Raw genomic sequence first — 16,684 nt, 5'->3', positions numbered from 1 at the left:
GGTCTAGCACATACCAATCTCCATCTAATATTGACCTATTATTGGGACCTGATTCTACCTCTTCATGGATAACAAATATACATTACGGTCTGAGGGGACTTTCGGATCACTCAGCTTTTAATAAAGTTATACAAAAAAACACTACCCCTTTAGAACGTGTGAATCCCTTTTGGCTGAAGGTACTTCCGCAGGGTGACTCCATAATTCATTTGATCTCTGAGTTTTTATATGCCAATTGTAATTCTTCCACCCCACAAATTGTATGGGTTGCTATAAAAGCTTACTTAGAGGGCCTCTTAATTCAAGCAGTTAGTAATTATAAAAAATCTTCCATGGAGTGAGACATTCCGGTCTGCAGCAGTACATAAACTCGAGGATCAGTATAGCTCTGACACCTCTTTAACCGTACTGCGTAGAAGATGCACAAACACTTTACAAACAATCGGTATTGGATAAGGCCGATTGAAAACAGTTCCTTGCTTGCAGCTGTTATTATGAAGAGGGAGAAAATACTGATCATCTACTGGCTGTTCTAGCCAGCACCAAATTGGTATTGGCGAGCAGAATAAGCGCATATATGCAACGGCTGGTACATTCTGATCAGTCTGGGTTTATACCAACTAGATCTACAGCAACATACCTTACGAGACTTTTTTTAAACATCCAAGTCCCTTTGGATAATTCTGGAACTAAAACGATATTGTCGTTAAGACGCGGCAAAAGTTTTTGACTGTGTTGAATGGTCCTGCTTGTGAAAAGTCTTAAGAGTTTTTTATCAGGGTTGTCTGTTCCTGCCTATAACCCCTCCACATGTTTATAGCTGGTTACCTGCAGTTGTTTGTGTTTTTAACCCGTTTAAAAGAGGAAGTAAACCCTCCTCAGGAAGTTGTACCTATAGGTAAGCCTATTCTAAGGCTTACCTATAGGTACTGTAAATATCTCCTAAACATGTACCGTTTAGGAGATATTTACCTTTAATGCAGCCAGTGACGTCACTGGCGCATGCGCTCTGAAGGAACGGCTGATCGTGCCGTTCCTTCAGAGCCCCGTGCCGTGACCGTCGGCTCCCGCGCGCGTGCGCAGGAGTGACGTCACCGGAACATGTCGCTCGTCATACAGGTGAGTGAGCGGCACGGCGGGGGCTCGTTCTAAGGTAAGTATTTCATAATGAGCTAGTATGCGATGCATACTAGCTCATTATGTGTTTCTCTTGCAGGATGTAAAAAAAAAAAAAAATTTTAAAACGGGTTTACAACCTCTTTAAATAAATGGTGTGAAGGAGTTTTACACTATGTATGTGCTTTTTGGCTTGTTTTTCCATATCGATATCTTGGCGGAAGTTGTAAGTACTGTTGCCCAGGAATATAAAGATACAGTTTGATCGATTATTCTTCACTACTGGATTCTACTCTGCCCGGATGATTATATGGCTTGGTTGACCCACTTACTATAAAGGTACTTGGGTCCATACATTCTGGTGAATGCATTTACCTTTATTGGTGGTGTTGGGTTTTATCACACAAACGATTTTTTGAATTCCAACACTTTGGCTTCTTATCTGGTTTTCCAGCCTTTTTTTCACATGATTCATTGATTGATCTATTCCCATTTTTTTTGACGTTTTGATATATTTCTAATTTTACTCTTTTGTTGCATACATGATTCAATTAATGTATAATAATTTAGCGCTGCACAATTGTTTTAATATTCTGGTGTAGGTGGTCTCTTCCTTAGGTGGATCAAACTACAGTACTCTACTCACCCCCAGGGCATGCATGCAGATTAATAGGTCGGTATCAATTTTTTTTTCATCGCACAGAGGAACTAGACAGGGGTGTTCTCGGTCATCACTATTTGACTTGGCCACAGAGCCCTTTGCGGTGACAATTTGGCAATCAGAATCTATAGTTGCATTCCAAAGAGGGGATAGAATAGACAAAATATCATATGCTGAGGATGCATTGCTCATTCTTGGTGACACTGATCAGTCTCAAACTTCCCTCATCTCCTCAATACATCAGTTTGGATCCTATTCGGGCGTCCTCATTAATTTGGGACAAATTTGTCCTTTACCCCTTGGATGTACCTAACCCGTCCTCTCTCCTAGTGCCAGTCAAATCCGGGTGGTAATCTCATTTAAATATCTAGGGATTTGGATTTATCCTAGGATTGAAGACTACCTTCAATTTAAACAACTGAACTCTTTAACAAATTTAAAGCTAAAAAAGTAAAACGTGGGAAAAAATTTACCCATCTGTAGTGTGTAGTGGGGCATGCAAATCTTATAAAAAGGATTTGGGCCTCTCAACTGTTGTACATATTGCACAATTCCCGTTTGGATTCCGTATATGTGGTTTCCGAAAAGTAGACTACACTATTTATTGTACCATTATATGGAAAGGCGGGAATCCCAAAATAAAACTGCCTATCTTACAGCCTCCCAAACGGAAGGTGGATTGACGGTTCCCCATTCTAAGATTTATATTATAGCCTCTCAGCCGCAGCACTTCGCTAGGTGGGAAACGGTCAACTTAACTGACCCTAGTCAAGCCCTTTTTAACTAAACACGTTCTTCCATGTACAGTCTATTGTCACAACTGGAATCAAATGCCTTTGCTGAGACCGCACCGGGCCCTACATGTAAAACGTATGTATAAGGTATGGCAGGAAATGAAGGCTTTAATGCATTATGGTGGCATATCCATGTTTACGCCCTTGTGAGAGCATCCTACACTGGACTAGGGATAGAAGCTATAGGAGTTTCACTGTTAGTATACTCATGGTATCAGATATGTTTCACAAATGTATACCCAACAAATGAGTACCCAACAAACTACGCTGCTCAAAAAAATTTAAGGAACTTTTTTATAATCAGAGTATAGCATCAAGTTAATTCAACTCCTGGGATATTGATCTGGTCAGTTAAAGCTGAGTTCCAGCCATTCACTCACCTGTCCAACGGTCCAGCGATGCGGCCGCCCGAAGCCTCGATCCTCTCCCTCGGCGCCGGCATCACTGCTGTGGGAACCTGGCTGTGACAGTTTGCGGCTTCACAGCCGGGTACCCACTGCGCATGCGCGAGTCGCGCTGCGCGTCTTGATTGGCCGGCAATCTTCTGGGACCTCTGACGTGTCCCAGAAGATTGCAGGGAGGGAGGGGGAGAGGAGAACTTCCGTTCAGGGCGCCGCGGCGCTCCGAGCGGAAGTGGGAGCGGGTACCTGTCAAAACTAGGTAACCGCTCCCCCCCAAAAAAATGACATGCCAAATGTGGCATGTCAGGGGGTCAGGACTCCCTAAAGCGGAAGTTCCATTTTTGGGTGGAACTCCACTTTAAGTAGCAGAGGGGGTTGTTAGTTTCAGCTGCTTTGGCAACAATGAGATGACCTCCAAAAACAGGAATGGTTTTACATGAGGAGGCCACTGACTTTTTTCCCCTACTCCTCCTTTCTGACTGTTATTTAATAGTTTTGCATTTGGCTAGGGTCAGTGTCACTACTGGTAGCGATACCTGGACCCTATAGAGGTTGCACAGGCAGTTCAACTCCTCCAGGATGGCACATCAATATGTGCCATTGCCAGAAGGCTTGCTGTCTTCCCCAGCACAGTCTCAAGAGCATGGAGGAGATTCCAAGAGACAGGCAGCTTACTCTAGGAGAGCTGGACAGGGCTGTAAGAAGGTCCTTAACCCATCAGCAGGACCAGAATCTGCTCCTTTGTGCAAGGAGGAACAGGATGAGCACTGCCAGAGCCCTACAATATGAGCTCCAGCAGGCCACTGGGGTGAATGTCTCTGACCAAACAATCAGAAAAAGACTTCATGAGGGTGGCCTGGCGGGCCCTATGTCCTCTAGTGGGCCCTGTGCTCACTGCCCGGCACTGTGGAGTTAGATTGGCATTTGCTATTGAACACCAGAATTGGCAGATCCACCACTGGCGCCCTGTGCTTTTCATAGATGAAAGCAGGTTCACCGTGAGCACATATGACATAGTTACATACTTCAGGGCTTGACAAATTTGCTTGAAATCTAGGAGCCAGCTAAAAAAGTTAGGAGCCAGTTTTTTTCCCGTGCATGCCGAATGGCCGGCTTCTGTCGGACTGGCTGCCATACACACAGCCCCAATGGCGGCCAGGTTTTAATGAACTGGCTGATGTTTGCCCGGCATTCGACCCGTGTGTACTTTGTTTACTTCTTCTGAGTGATATTAAAGGAACACACCAACCACCATGACCACCTCAGTGATCTGAAGTGGTCATGGTGGTAGGAGTCAAACACGGCTCATGCTGGGTGATTTACAATTATGTGCTGGGGGCTAGTTGCATCCCTAGCACAAGTGGCTTACTGCTGGCTGGTACCGCTGGCTGGAAATTCTGGCTCGGAGTATGGGAGAAAGGATGCAGAGCCGAGGCTTCCTGCATCTCTCCTCTCACAGGCAGAATGCATTTGATATCACTCCGCCTGTGACATGAGCCGGAACTATACAAGAAGCATTGGCTCCATTCTGTCACCATTCTGCTGACAGACACCGTTCTGTCGCCAGACATCCCAAGTCTCCTGGGAGGAAAAATGTACTGTACTATATTAATTATGACGCTTAAGAGTGTTGGGAACATATGTAAACTCTCCCCTTAGTATCTACATGTCACCTGTGTTGACTTAATATGGTATTCTCAGGTCACCCCTCAGTATGTTAACTGCTAATCTTTTTCTTAGTCTTCATTTTCAATGTGCTTTTGCCTTGAAGATTGGGGGCTATTTTCCTAGCTAATTGTTAATATTTATTCGCTAGAGACTGTAGATTCAAGCAATTGTTTTCCAAATTTGCAATGCCGCCATCTGGTTTGTTCATGTGTTCTGTATGTTCTACCAGATAGATGTTTCGGCCTTGTCTGATGACTCCTTCATGGTTAAAGCGGAGTTTCGGGCAAAAAAAAAATCAATCTTTTTTTTTGTGCCCGTCCGCTAGTTCTCCTTCACCTGAAAAGGAATTGGATAGTTAGGTTTTTTTTTTTTTTTTTTAACTCACCTTGGAATTGAAGATCGAAAATACTCACCTCAGTGTACTTCCTCCCTCGGCTCCGCCGTCACTTCCTGTCTTGCGATGATTCCTGGGAGCTGAATGTCATCGCTCCCAGGAATCAATGCGACGGCACCGGCCCCGCTCGTCACTTCCGGGGCGACGCCGCATTCCCCTGCTAAAAGCTGTGGAGGAATGCGGCGCCGCACCGGAAGTAACGAGAGGGGCCGGTGCAGGCACATTCTGGGAGAAGAGGACGCGGAAGAAGACGCAGAAGAGGACCGCGCCGGCTTCAGCTGCCCACAAGAGAGATGGCAACGCTGTGGAAGAAATTTTATAAGCGAGTATTTCATCTTGCAGGTAAGTGCGAACCGGGACAGATCAGAGGCTAGCCATTGTGGAATGTACTAGCCCTGACTGTCCCGGGGGTATGTTCACTGAAAAATGTTTTCTGTGCCCGGAACTCCGCTTTAAGCTCTTTCAGAGGGTTGTCTGAGCTCCAGGCTGCCTCAATTGTTTCCATTGGCTTTTTATTGTCATGCTGGTAGGAGGAATTATCCTGGGCAGGCCTACAGTTTTTGTTTGCCAGTGTCCAATCTCCCTGTAGGCATCAGTGTAACCTGAAGGTTAAAAAATGTGTCCCTCAAACTCAATGAGTATGCAACACCCAGCTTATCCCTATTATGTCTTTATTCTTAAAATCTTTATAAATTACAAGAATACAATTAAATATATACTGCCTGGAAACAAGTACAACTGCTGCAGTACATATTTGCATGCTTTCATTTTACAACAGAAAACGTTTTGAAACTAACCAAAGTTGTCTCAGTTCCACATCTAATACCCATTAATTTATCAGACACAGTGAGGACATGAAGTTGGGTGGACAGAGCAGAGAATCACAACTTGAAGTTAGTTTCTCTAAAGACTTCACAGAGAGTCCTCTTGATTGGGATTTACATTGCTCTTTTGCAGGGAAAGCTGCAAGTATTTATTGACCGGATGGTGTCAATTTAAAACAAGCGCATCATGAGTGTTGGGGATGTGTTGGAGCTGGAGAGAGTCCAGAGAAGGGCAACTAAACTAATTAGGGGATTGGAGGACCTTAATTATGAAAAGCGTCTGCAATCACTTGATTTATTCTCCCTGGAGAAGAGATGCCTGAGAGGGGACATGATAGCAATTTATAAATATGTCAATGGTGATCTCAGCATAGAAAAAAAGCTATTCAGTCGAAGGGATTGCATGAGGACTCGAGGGCACACAATGCGATTAGAGGAGAAGCGTTTTAACCTCAGGCAACGTCGGGGGTTCTTTACTGTTTGGGCTACAAGATTGTGGAATTCTCTACCACAAGAGGTGGTTTCTGCGGGAAGTATGGTGGCTTTCAAAAGACTCTTGGATGTACATCTCAAGGATCAGAACATTCAGGGGTATGAGAGATGATTACGGCCACACACACCTACACAGTTTGAACTGGATGGACTATTGTCTTTATTCAACCTCACCTACTATGTAACTATGTAATGAGTAATACAGAGTAAGAGTGAAGAATATGTAAAGACTCGAGAAACCTATGGCATATACTCACTCACCCTGCGCTCTAAGAAAACATATAGGATAGGCTACTGGTATTTGTATAAATGACACAAGGTCTAAGCAGCTGTTATAAATAAACAAAATGCACATAAAAAGACACATTGAATATTAAAAATAAAAAATTAAAAAACGGCATCATGTATCTAGTAAAAGCAACTCAATAAAAGAGTAGCAAATAAAACTCCACAAAAGCAGTGATCCAAAAGTATTATTATGTGTATTAAACATTGTACAGTGAAAGGCATTTAGTTTAATACGAAGATGCCGCATGAAAATGTGGGAATGGGTCACTAAATGTATTGTATTAGTCTCAAGCTACGGCCGAATATTTCACTGCTGTAAGAAATGACATGAGTAAGTGTCATTTCCGCTGGCTTGTTATGAATCCAGAGGGGCTGCGGCGATCGGCAATGACGTCGATACGTCATGGTCGCAGTCCTAACATGGAGCGGTTGTGTTAGGATACACATCGCGCTCAGCGACCCGGATGTTGTTGGTGACGCACTTCCGGTCGGACGTCATTATGGTGACTGGGGTTCCGGGCGGAAGTGAACGATCCCAACATGGAGACCGGAAGTGTCAACAGACTGTGTATTTCCGGTGGACTGCCTGGCGCAGCGCGGAGGCGCATGCGCCGGCGTCCTTATAAATGCATGACGACCGCGCCGCGCACACAGGCTCTTTGATAAAGTCTTGACGACGAAACGAGTCACAGCTGGAGTGTGCGGTTGCCCATCGTTCGACTTATACGCTGAACATCTTCCACAGCACCTAAGGGGTCTTTTGGAATTGGTGGTCATCCAGCATATTGTACTATATGCCTTCACTCAATTGGTCTTCCTGTAAGTAGACATCTGAAGGGGAGAGGGGCTCAATATGTGTTTTTATTTTGCTTGAATACATTTTATATGCGGAATTACACTATTGTTTGCCCCTACTCTGTTCATTTTCATGCTGGGTTGAACGGAGTATCTTTTGAAGGAGAAAGCGAAGTGGTCCGGATCTGGAGTCTTATATCCTGAGAGTGGTGGATATTGTGAAGGGCTTTTTTTCACTGGTTGTCTGGTGAGTTCCCATTACAAGGGGGGGAGCACTTGTCGGTGGTGGAAGCTTGGTGGTTTCAGCCCAGTTCCCTCACACCCTTCACCCTGAACAACGGACTCAGAAAGATTTAGAAAGTCTCAGATTGGACCATTTATTAGAGTGGTTTCATGGACTGTTGATTGTTCCTACATGTCCTCTTTCTTAGCGCTGTTAGTGTTTTAGATTATTGTCTGTATGGTTCATTATTCTATAAACACCTATCTTGCATGTAATGAGTAATATTCGTAAATCAATAAAGGATTGCATAATCTTTAAGTAGAAAAACCCTCCCTAATATTTCATATACACTGCTAAAACATTGCAACTCAAACCAAAAACAAAAGTTTAAAATATATGACAGCTTATCAGTTGTTAGATATGGTGACTTTTTTACCTGGTGATCCTGCCAGCAACACACTGGTGACAAGATCACCCAGTGTACTGTAACTACAGAGGAGCAGCGTGGTCACCCTAGGACAGAAAATCTTACTACTACACAACTCTTCCTCATCTCCATCTCCTTAAGATAGGGCTGTTGGGTGTTCTGTAGCTTATAGCAGAGAACTGGGCACGACTGAAAGTTTAGGACAACACTGTAGAGTGCCAAGGAAAGGACTGGATTTCTGGTAGGATCAAGCAGTATTGGGTTTTCAGTACTGCTCTTTTGGGGAGAAAGATGGCCACCAAGTTGGAGGGGCTTTTAAACTAGGAGACGGGGGGAGGGCTCAGAAGTAGAGTCAGTCAGGAGGGAGCAGAGGACTGAAGGCAGCTGTAGGGTCAGCAGCGACAGTAGGTCCACAATGTCAATTGGCAGGTCTGTGCGGGAAAATCTCAGACCAAACAGGAATAAACATAACCGCCAATTGCGCTTAACTTCCGTAAAACTAAGAGGGGTATATGCTAATGCCAGGAGCCTAGCTAATAAAATGGATGAGTTGGAAATATTGGTACATGAGGAGGACATAGACCTTGTGGGAATAACAGAGACTTGGTTCGACCCCTCACATGACTGGCTGGCCAATATCCAAGGGTATTCGGTGTACCGGAAGGACAGGGTAGGAAAAAGAGGGGGAGGGGTATGTCTCTATGTCAAGAACAATATAAAGGTGATAGAAAGGAGTGACATTACGGATGGGATGAGCATGGATTTAGAATCTGTGTGGGTTGAACTCCATAGGGAAGGAGAAAAGGGGAAAGTAATTGTGGGGGTTTGCTATAGGCCACCTAACCAAGGGGAGGAGGTAGAGCTGGAATTCTTAGCACTAATGAGTAAAGTGGCAAAATTGGGATCAGTCGTCATATTGGGGGACTTCAATTATCCCGACATTGACTGGGACGAGGGGACTGCACACTCACAGAAGGCCCGCCTATTCACGGAAACCTTACTGGATAATTACATGTCACAGTTGGTGGATTCTCCGACTAGAGAAAATGCAGTCCTGGATCTATTGATCACTAATGACCCAGACCTAATCTCGCAGGTAGGAGTCCAGGACAATCTGGGCTCTAGCGATCACAGGATGATCACATTTAGTATAAATAGCAATATAAAAAAGGCAAGTGGGGAACATAAGAACCCTAAACTTCAGAAGGGCAAACTTTCCAAAATTGTACTCATTGATGGAATGGGTAAACTGGGACCAAACCCTGGGATCCCTGACCACAGAGGAAAAATGGGAATGCTTTAGGAACATATTAGGCAAAGGCATCTTGCAGTGCATTCCTATGGGAAATAAATTTAGAAGAGACAAAGCCAAACCTGGCTGGCTAAACCGTAGCGTTAAACGTATTAGGGGAAAAAAATTGGCCTTCAAGAAGTATAAAATCAGAGGGCACAGTATCGGCTTTCGAGCAATACAAGGAGGCAAATAAGAAAAGTAAACAAGAAATCAAGATGGCTAAAATCAACTTTGAGAGACAAATAGCGGAGGATAGTAAAAAAAACCCAAAGAAATTCTTTAAATATATCAACAGCAAAAAAACTAAGGCAGAGCATATTGCACACAAAATTAACAATGATGGGAGGATGGTTACAGAGGATACTGAAAAAGCAACCGTGCTGAATGCTTTTTTCTTGTCAGTCTTTACACAGGAAACGGAGGGGTACACTGACCACGACTGTTTGGTTAGTAGTAATACTCAGGACTTGCCACTATGGCTAACAGAGGGTGAAATCAGGGAAAGGCTGGATAAACTCAACACAAACAAATCACCAGGCCCGGATGGCGTACATCCGAGAGTACTCAAGGAACTCAGTAAGGTTATATCCAAACCACTGTTCCTGATCTTTGCTGACAGTATTAGGACAGGAGATGTACCAGGGGATTGGAAGAAAGCCAACGTGATTCCGATATTCAAAAAGGGCCAGAGGCATATCCCGGGAAATTATAGGCCTGTCAGTTTGACATCAATAGTATGTAAACTTCTGGAGGGGATGATAAGGGACTATATCGTAGAGTTTGCTAAAGACAACAAAATCATCAGCAGTAATCAGCACGGGTTTACAAATGGGCGTTCTTGTCAAACCAATCTATTAACATTCTACGAGGAGGTGAGCTGTGAGCTAGATAGGGGGAGACCAGTGGATGTGGATTTCGCTAAGGCGTTTGATACAGTTCCCCACAAGCGCTTAATTTATAAAAAAAGATCTGCAGGTATCGACAGCAGGGTTTGCTCTTGGATACGGAATTGGCTTAAAGGGCGTGTCCAAAGAGTGGTAATAAACAGCGCATACTCAGACTGGTCTGAGGTAGTAAGCGGGGTGCCCCAGGGCTCAGTCCTGGGACCAACCTTGTTCAATTTATTCATAAACAACATTGAGGTCGGGATCAGTAGTTCGATATCAGTTTTTGCAGATGACACAAAATTGGCCAGAGCAATAACTGCACAGCATGAAGCAGATATCCTACAGAATGACCTGGACAAAATTACAGAGTGGGCAACGACATGGCAAATGAGGTTTAACGTGGAGAAGTGTAAGGTTTTGCACTTGGGGACTAAAAACATAAAAGCACAATACACGTTAGGAGGGGAACCCTTGGGGGAATCAAAAATGGAGAAGGATCTGGGAGTCTTGGTTGATGATAGATTAGGCAACAGCATGCAATGTCAAGCGGCAGCTGCCAAAGCCAGCAGAATATTAGCATGCATAAAGAAAGGGATGTATTCCAGAGATAAGACTATAATCCTTCCACTTTATAAAACTCTGGTCCGACCGCATCTGGAGTATTCTGTCCAGTTCTGGTCGCCAGTCCTCAGGAGGGATGTGTTGGAGCTGGAGAGAGTCCAGAGAAGGGCAACTAAACTAATTAGGGGATTGGAGGACCTTGACTATGAAGAGCGTCTACAATCGCTCGATTTATTCTCCCTGGAGAAGAGACGTCTGAGGGGGGACATGATAGCAATTTATAAATATCTTAATGGGGATCCCAGCTTAGAAAAAAAGCTGTTCATTCGAAGGGATTGCATGAGGACTCGAGGGCATACAATGCGATTAGAGGAGAAGCGTTTTAACCTCAGGCAACGTGGGGGGTTCTTTACTGTTAGGGCTACAAGATTGTGGAATTCTCTACCACAAGAGGTGGTTTCTGCGGGTAGTATGGTGGCTTTCAAAAGACTCTTAGACTTACATCTCAAGGATCAGAACATTCAGGGGTATGTGAGATGAGTACAGCCACACACACCTACACAGGTTGAACTGGATGGACTATTGTCTTTATTCAACCTCACCTACTATGTAACTATGTAACTTAACAGATATTGTATAACACGGAGCAGCAAAAAAAAAAAAAGACTATTGTTAGAGGGGATTATATACACTGGTTACAATATCTTCTAGTTCTGCTATATGCAACAAAAGGGATAATAAGCAATTCGTTTCTGTAATCCAGTACCACAGCGATGAATGGGTTGCCACACACCACGCAGGCAAAAACAAAACCTGTACCTTTTTTTTGCCACAGTGCACCAAAATGTAGTGTGCTGCAGTGTGGGCATGTTGCTCACAACTGAATTAGTATATCGGGTGTTGCCATTTAACACCTTCCCGGCTTTACCATTCTGACTGGATGTCATATGACGTACTTCGGACACAGCACATCACCGATCAGGGTAAAGAGCCAATGACATAGGCTCTTTACAATGTGATCAGCTGTGTCCAATCACATGAAAATAAAAAGACAGGTATCAGCATTTTCTTTACACAGCGCTGTCAGTGTCTGAGGACAGGAAAGCCGATAACTGACTTCCCAGTTACAGGGCACATTAGGCTGGTAATCAGGGCACAGATAATCAGTGCAACATATCAGTGTCCATCAGTGCAACATATCAGTGAAGAAAAATTATTTGCAAAATCGTATAACAAATGAAGAAAAGGGGCTTTTTCAACAATTTCGGTCTTTTTTCGTTTGTTTAGCAAAAAATAAAAAACCCCGTGGTGAATAAATACAACCAAAAGAAAGCTCGATCGATCTAAAAAAATAAAAAATGACAATTTCATATGGGTTCAGTGTTCCATGACCACGCAATTGTCATTTAAAATGCTACAATGCTGGAAACTGAAAATTTACCTGTGCAGAAAGAGGGTGAACGTGCCCTGTATTGAAGTGGTTAAAATGTGGGCACAGTGGTACGTGCCTTGAAGCATGGACGTTACCTACTGCAAAAGCAATAGTGTAAATTGTAAATTGGCCATAAAAGGATAAAAGAATCATTACAGGGTGTTAATCTACTGTATATCTAACAGATCACATCTTAGAAAATTTTTATTGATCTTAGTACATTATTGGTACAGTATAAATTCATAAAAGAAAAAAAAAAAAAAAGGATGCTATCCTGTCACATTCCATAGCTTGAATACCACACTAAACACATACCTTTTCCACTATCTGATGTAGCATCTTTGGCTTTCCTGTTCTGACTTGGTGATTTTTCATTTTCCTGAACAAAAAAAGAAAATACATTTAATTGGTCACAAATTAAAAGACTACAAAACTGATTGCAACTACTGTGTGATGTTTAGAATCGTTACAACGATAGTCTTGTAAAACCCATTCAGTTTAAAATAGAAAGGAAAGAAAACGTTTTGTATAGAAATAAAAAAAAAAAAGAAAAAAAAAAAAAAAAAAAAAAGGTACAGTGCCTTGCGAAAGTATTCGGCCCCCTTGAACTTTGCGACCTTTTGCCACATTTCAGGCTTCAAAACAAAGATATAAAACTATTTTTTTGTGAAGAATCAACAACAAGTGGGACACAATCATGAAGTGGAACGAAATTTATTGGATATTTCAAACTTTAACAAATAAAAAAACGGAAAAATTGGGCGTGCAAAATTATTCAGCCCCTTTACTTTCAGTGCAGCAAACTCTCTCCAGAAGTTCAGAAGTTCAGTGAGGATCTCTGAATGATCCAATGTTGACCTAAATGACTGATGATAAAAAGAAAATCCACCTGTGTGTAATCAAGTCTCCGTATAAATGCACCTGCACTGTGATAGTCTCAGAGGTCCGTTTAAAGCACAGAGAGCATCATGAAGAACAAGGAACACACCAGGCAGGTCCGAGATACTGTTGTGGAGAAGTTTAAAGCCGGATTTGGATACAAAAAGATTTCCCAAGCTTTAAACATCCCAAGGAGCACTGTGCAAGCGATAATATTGAAATGAGAGTATCAGACCACTGCAAATCTACGAAGACCTTGCCGTCCCTCTAAACTTTCAGCTCATACAAGGAGAAGACTGATCAGAGATGCAGCCAAGAGGCCCATGATCACTCTGGATGAACTGCAGAGATCTACAGCTGAGGTGGGAGACTCTGTCCATAGGACATCAGTCGTTTACTGCACAAATCTGGCCTTTATGGAAGAGTGGCAAGAAGAAAGCCATTTCTTAAAGATCTCTATAAAAAGTGTAGTTTAAAGTTTGCCACAAGCCACCTGGGAGACACACCAAACATGTGGAAGAAGGTGCTCTGGTCAGATGAAACCAAAATAAAACTCTTTGGCAACAATGCAAAACGTTATGTTTGGCGTAAAAGCAACACAGCTCATCTCCCTGAACACACCATCCCCACTGTCAAACATGGTGGTGGCAGCATCATGGTTTGGGCCTGCTTTTCTTCAGTAGGGACAGGGAAGATAGTTAAAATTGATGGGAAGATGGATGGAGCCAAATACAGGACCATTCTGGAAGAAAACCTGATGGAGTCTGCAAAAGACCTGAGACTGGGACGGAGATTTGTCTTCCAACAAGACAATGATCCAAAACATAAAGCAAAATCTACAATGGAATGGTTCACAAATAAACATATCCAGGTGTTAGAATGGCCAAGTCAAAGTCCAGACCTGAATCCAATCGAGAATCTGTGGAAAGAACTGAAAACTGCTGTTCACAAACGCTCTCCATCCAACCTCACTGAGCTCGAGCTGTTTTGCAAGGAGGAATGGGCAAAAATTTCAGTCTCTCGATGTGCAAAACTGATAGAGACATACCCCAAGCGACTTACAGCTGTAATCGCAGCAAAATGTGGTGCTACAAAGTATTAACTTAAGGGGGCTAAATAATTTTGCATGCCCAATTTTTCAGTTTTTGTTAAAGTTTGAAATATCCAATAAATTTCTTTCCACTTTACGATAGTGTCCCACTAGTTGATTCTTCACAAAAAATTACAGTTTTATATCTTTAGGTTTGAAGCCTGAAATGTAGCAAAAGGTCGAAAAGTTCAAGGGGGCCGAATACTTTCACAATGCACTATATTTATAAATGTATTTTTATAAGTGATCACATTCCATCTGTTCTTACCTGCATAAGAGCTGAGGGGGGGGGGGGAGCAGCAGCACACTGGGCTTCCAAGTAAATGGCTACGCAAGGGGAAAAGGGGGCGTGTCAGGACAAGTCTGATGATTGGAGAGCCCACTGAGTTCCCAGCAAAGCTAGACATAGCTACAAAAAGTATCAGTGGACCTAGAGGGGATGGTGGTAACCCATAAACCATATCTAAAACCAAAAGGAAAAAAAATGTGATACTGCAGCTTACCAATCCTTAAATGTGGTGGCTGCATTGGTTTTCTTAGTTTAGTCTTTTTTTTTTATAGTTTTTCCTTAGGTCTTATTTATTATATCTTTAACACAGCAAGCAACCTAGCAAAAGTGGCAGTTAGAGGGTTGTAACAAACCATTTAACCTGGGTTAATGTTTATTACAAACATAGTTGGCAAGGTTGAATAAAGACGCCAGTCCATCCAGTTTAAGTGTGTATGTGCCTACCGATTCCCATATCCCTGTATATATTTTTTCAAGATGCCTGTCCAAACGTTTTTTGAAAATAACATTTCCAGCTGAAGCCACCGATTGTGGAAGAGAGTTCCACATCCTTACTGCTTTAATAGTAAAGAATCCCTTAGGCAGTAAACTTTTCATGTATAGCATGTGAGAAGACTCCATCTTCCCTTACCAACACCCCTCTACCCTAGACAGGACCACTGTGCCTGTGCAAATTTAGGTCCTAAATAGTGTGGGTGGCCACTAGCACAAAAAAAGCCTTTACAATATCCTTTCACTGTTTTGTCAGGCTGAAGAAAAACACGGGTACACGGCAAAATGCACACTTCTAATTGGTTCATTTTTTGTTTCTGAATTTTGGCTGAGTAGAACCACTCTTGTGTGGTCCTAAAAGGGTCTAGGGAAAAACTATTAATGCAGAACACTGGGCAAAAACAGCTTTACTTTTATTCCTGTTTTCATACCTTCCTAAAATTTTTAGGTTGGCTCTGTAGTTTCTGAGATACAGCAGATGCATTTTTTTTTAATTACAAGGTTATTTTCCTCTGTCTTATGGTTTTTTTTTTTTTTTGTTAAGATCGGTGGCGGCTTTGCCTTGTATTTCACTGGCCACCAGTCTTGTCACAACCTGGCTGTAGTTTTTGGTACAGCGAGCAGGCAGCGATGCAATCTCTGCTTGCTGTAGTGGGTGGACCAGTGATGCTGAGACTAGCGCTCTGATCTGCCCACTGAGGCACAGTGTCTATAGAAAGACAGTCCAGGAGATTTCTGCTCCTTCTCTTATGTCCTTACAGGTTAGGAAACTCTGCCCCTCCTCTCATCTAATAGTAACATGGACCCTATTTGGTTATGGATGACAGCCAGCATAGAGAAAATGGAAAGAGCGCACAGGCTCCTAGTACAGCAACCCTTTATTATGTGGTAAAAACAATCAAAAGTTACACTCACAGAAGTCCACCTGTGATAGGCACATCATTCACTCTCTGTGTATATAGCCATTGAGATGACACCTCAGGCTCTGGTTGCAGCTCCTTTAGCCGAGCACACACTCCCTTCTGCTGCTGCCCTCTCCTCCCATGTAGCGCAGTGCACAGAGCTGGCTCTGCTGACAGCGCCCCTCTGCTCACGCTTTGAGCCTGGGTACCTTTCTGCCTGGGATGAGTGCTAGGACAGTGTGTGCTTAGCTAGAGGTGCTGCAACAGGAGCCTGAAGGGTCATCTCAATGGCAGTATACAACAGGGAGTGGATGGTGTTCCGATCACAAGTGGACTTTTGTGAGTAACTTTTGATTGTTTTTACCACATAATAAACGGTTGCTGTACTAGGAGCCTCTGCGCTCTCTTTTCTCTATGATGGTTGTCATCCATAACCAAATAGGGTCACATGCCGGGCGCTTTTTTTACTACTCCGTGACATGCAGGGAGGCTGGATAATGTTGTGGCATAATTTGCTGTACAAGTGAGCAACTACACAGGCAACATTTATGGGCTCAGTGTACCCACCCACATTCACTACAATTCCCTTTGCATGATGTGAACTGTAGTTTCTAAAGAGTTTAGAGTGAAAATGGAGGATGTGACGTCTCCCTGCATTTACACCTCCTCCTCGGCTGGGCTGTAGCAGTTATTTTTTTGTGATAACGTAATGAATTTTCTACCAGACTTTTCGCCATAACGGTGGATTTGACTAAAGGTTAAATGTAGTTCAGTT

The 16,684-nt window shown here is 43.1% G+C and overlaps 1 protein-coding gene across 1 annotated transcript in view; it reads right to left on the bottom strand.

Moving 5' to 3' along the window:
* Positions 1-16,684, bottom strand: part of FZR1 (fizzy and cell division cycle 20 related 1) — a 126,272-nt gene that overhangs the window by 62,799 nt on the left and 46,789 nt on the right. Inside the window, exon 4 of the mRNA XM_082243289.1 lies at positions 12,573-12,636. Coding sequence (XP_082099415.1) covers positions 12,573-12,636 — 64 coding nt within the window. The remainder of the gene's footprint in view (positions 1-12,572; positions 12,637-16,684) is intronic.

This window comes from Pelophylax lessonae (assembly GCF_965119305.1).
Source record: "Pelophylax lessonae genome assembly, chromosome: 1".
Taxonomy (NCBI): Eukaryota; Metazoa; Chordata; class Amphibia; order Anura; family Ranidae; genus Pelophylax; species Pelophylax lessonae.
This window is presented reverse-complemented; position numbering and strand designations above follow the sequence as displayed.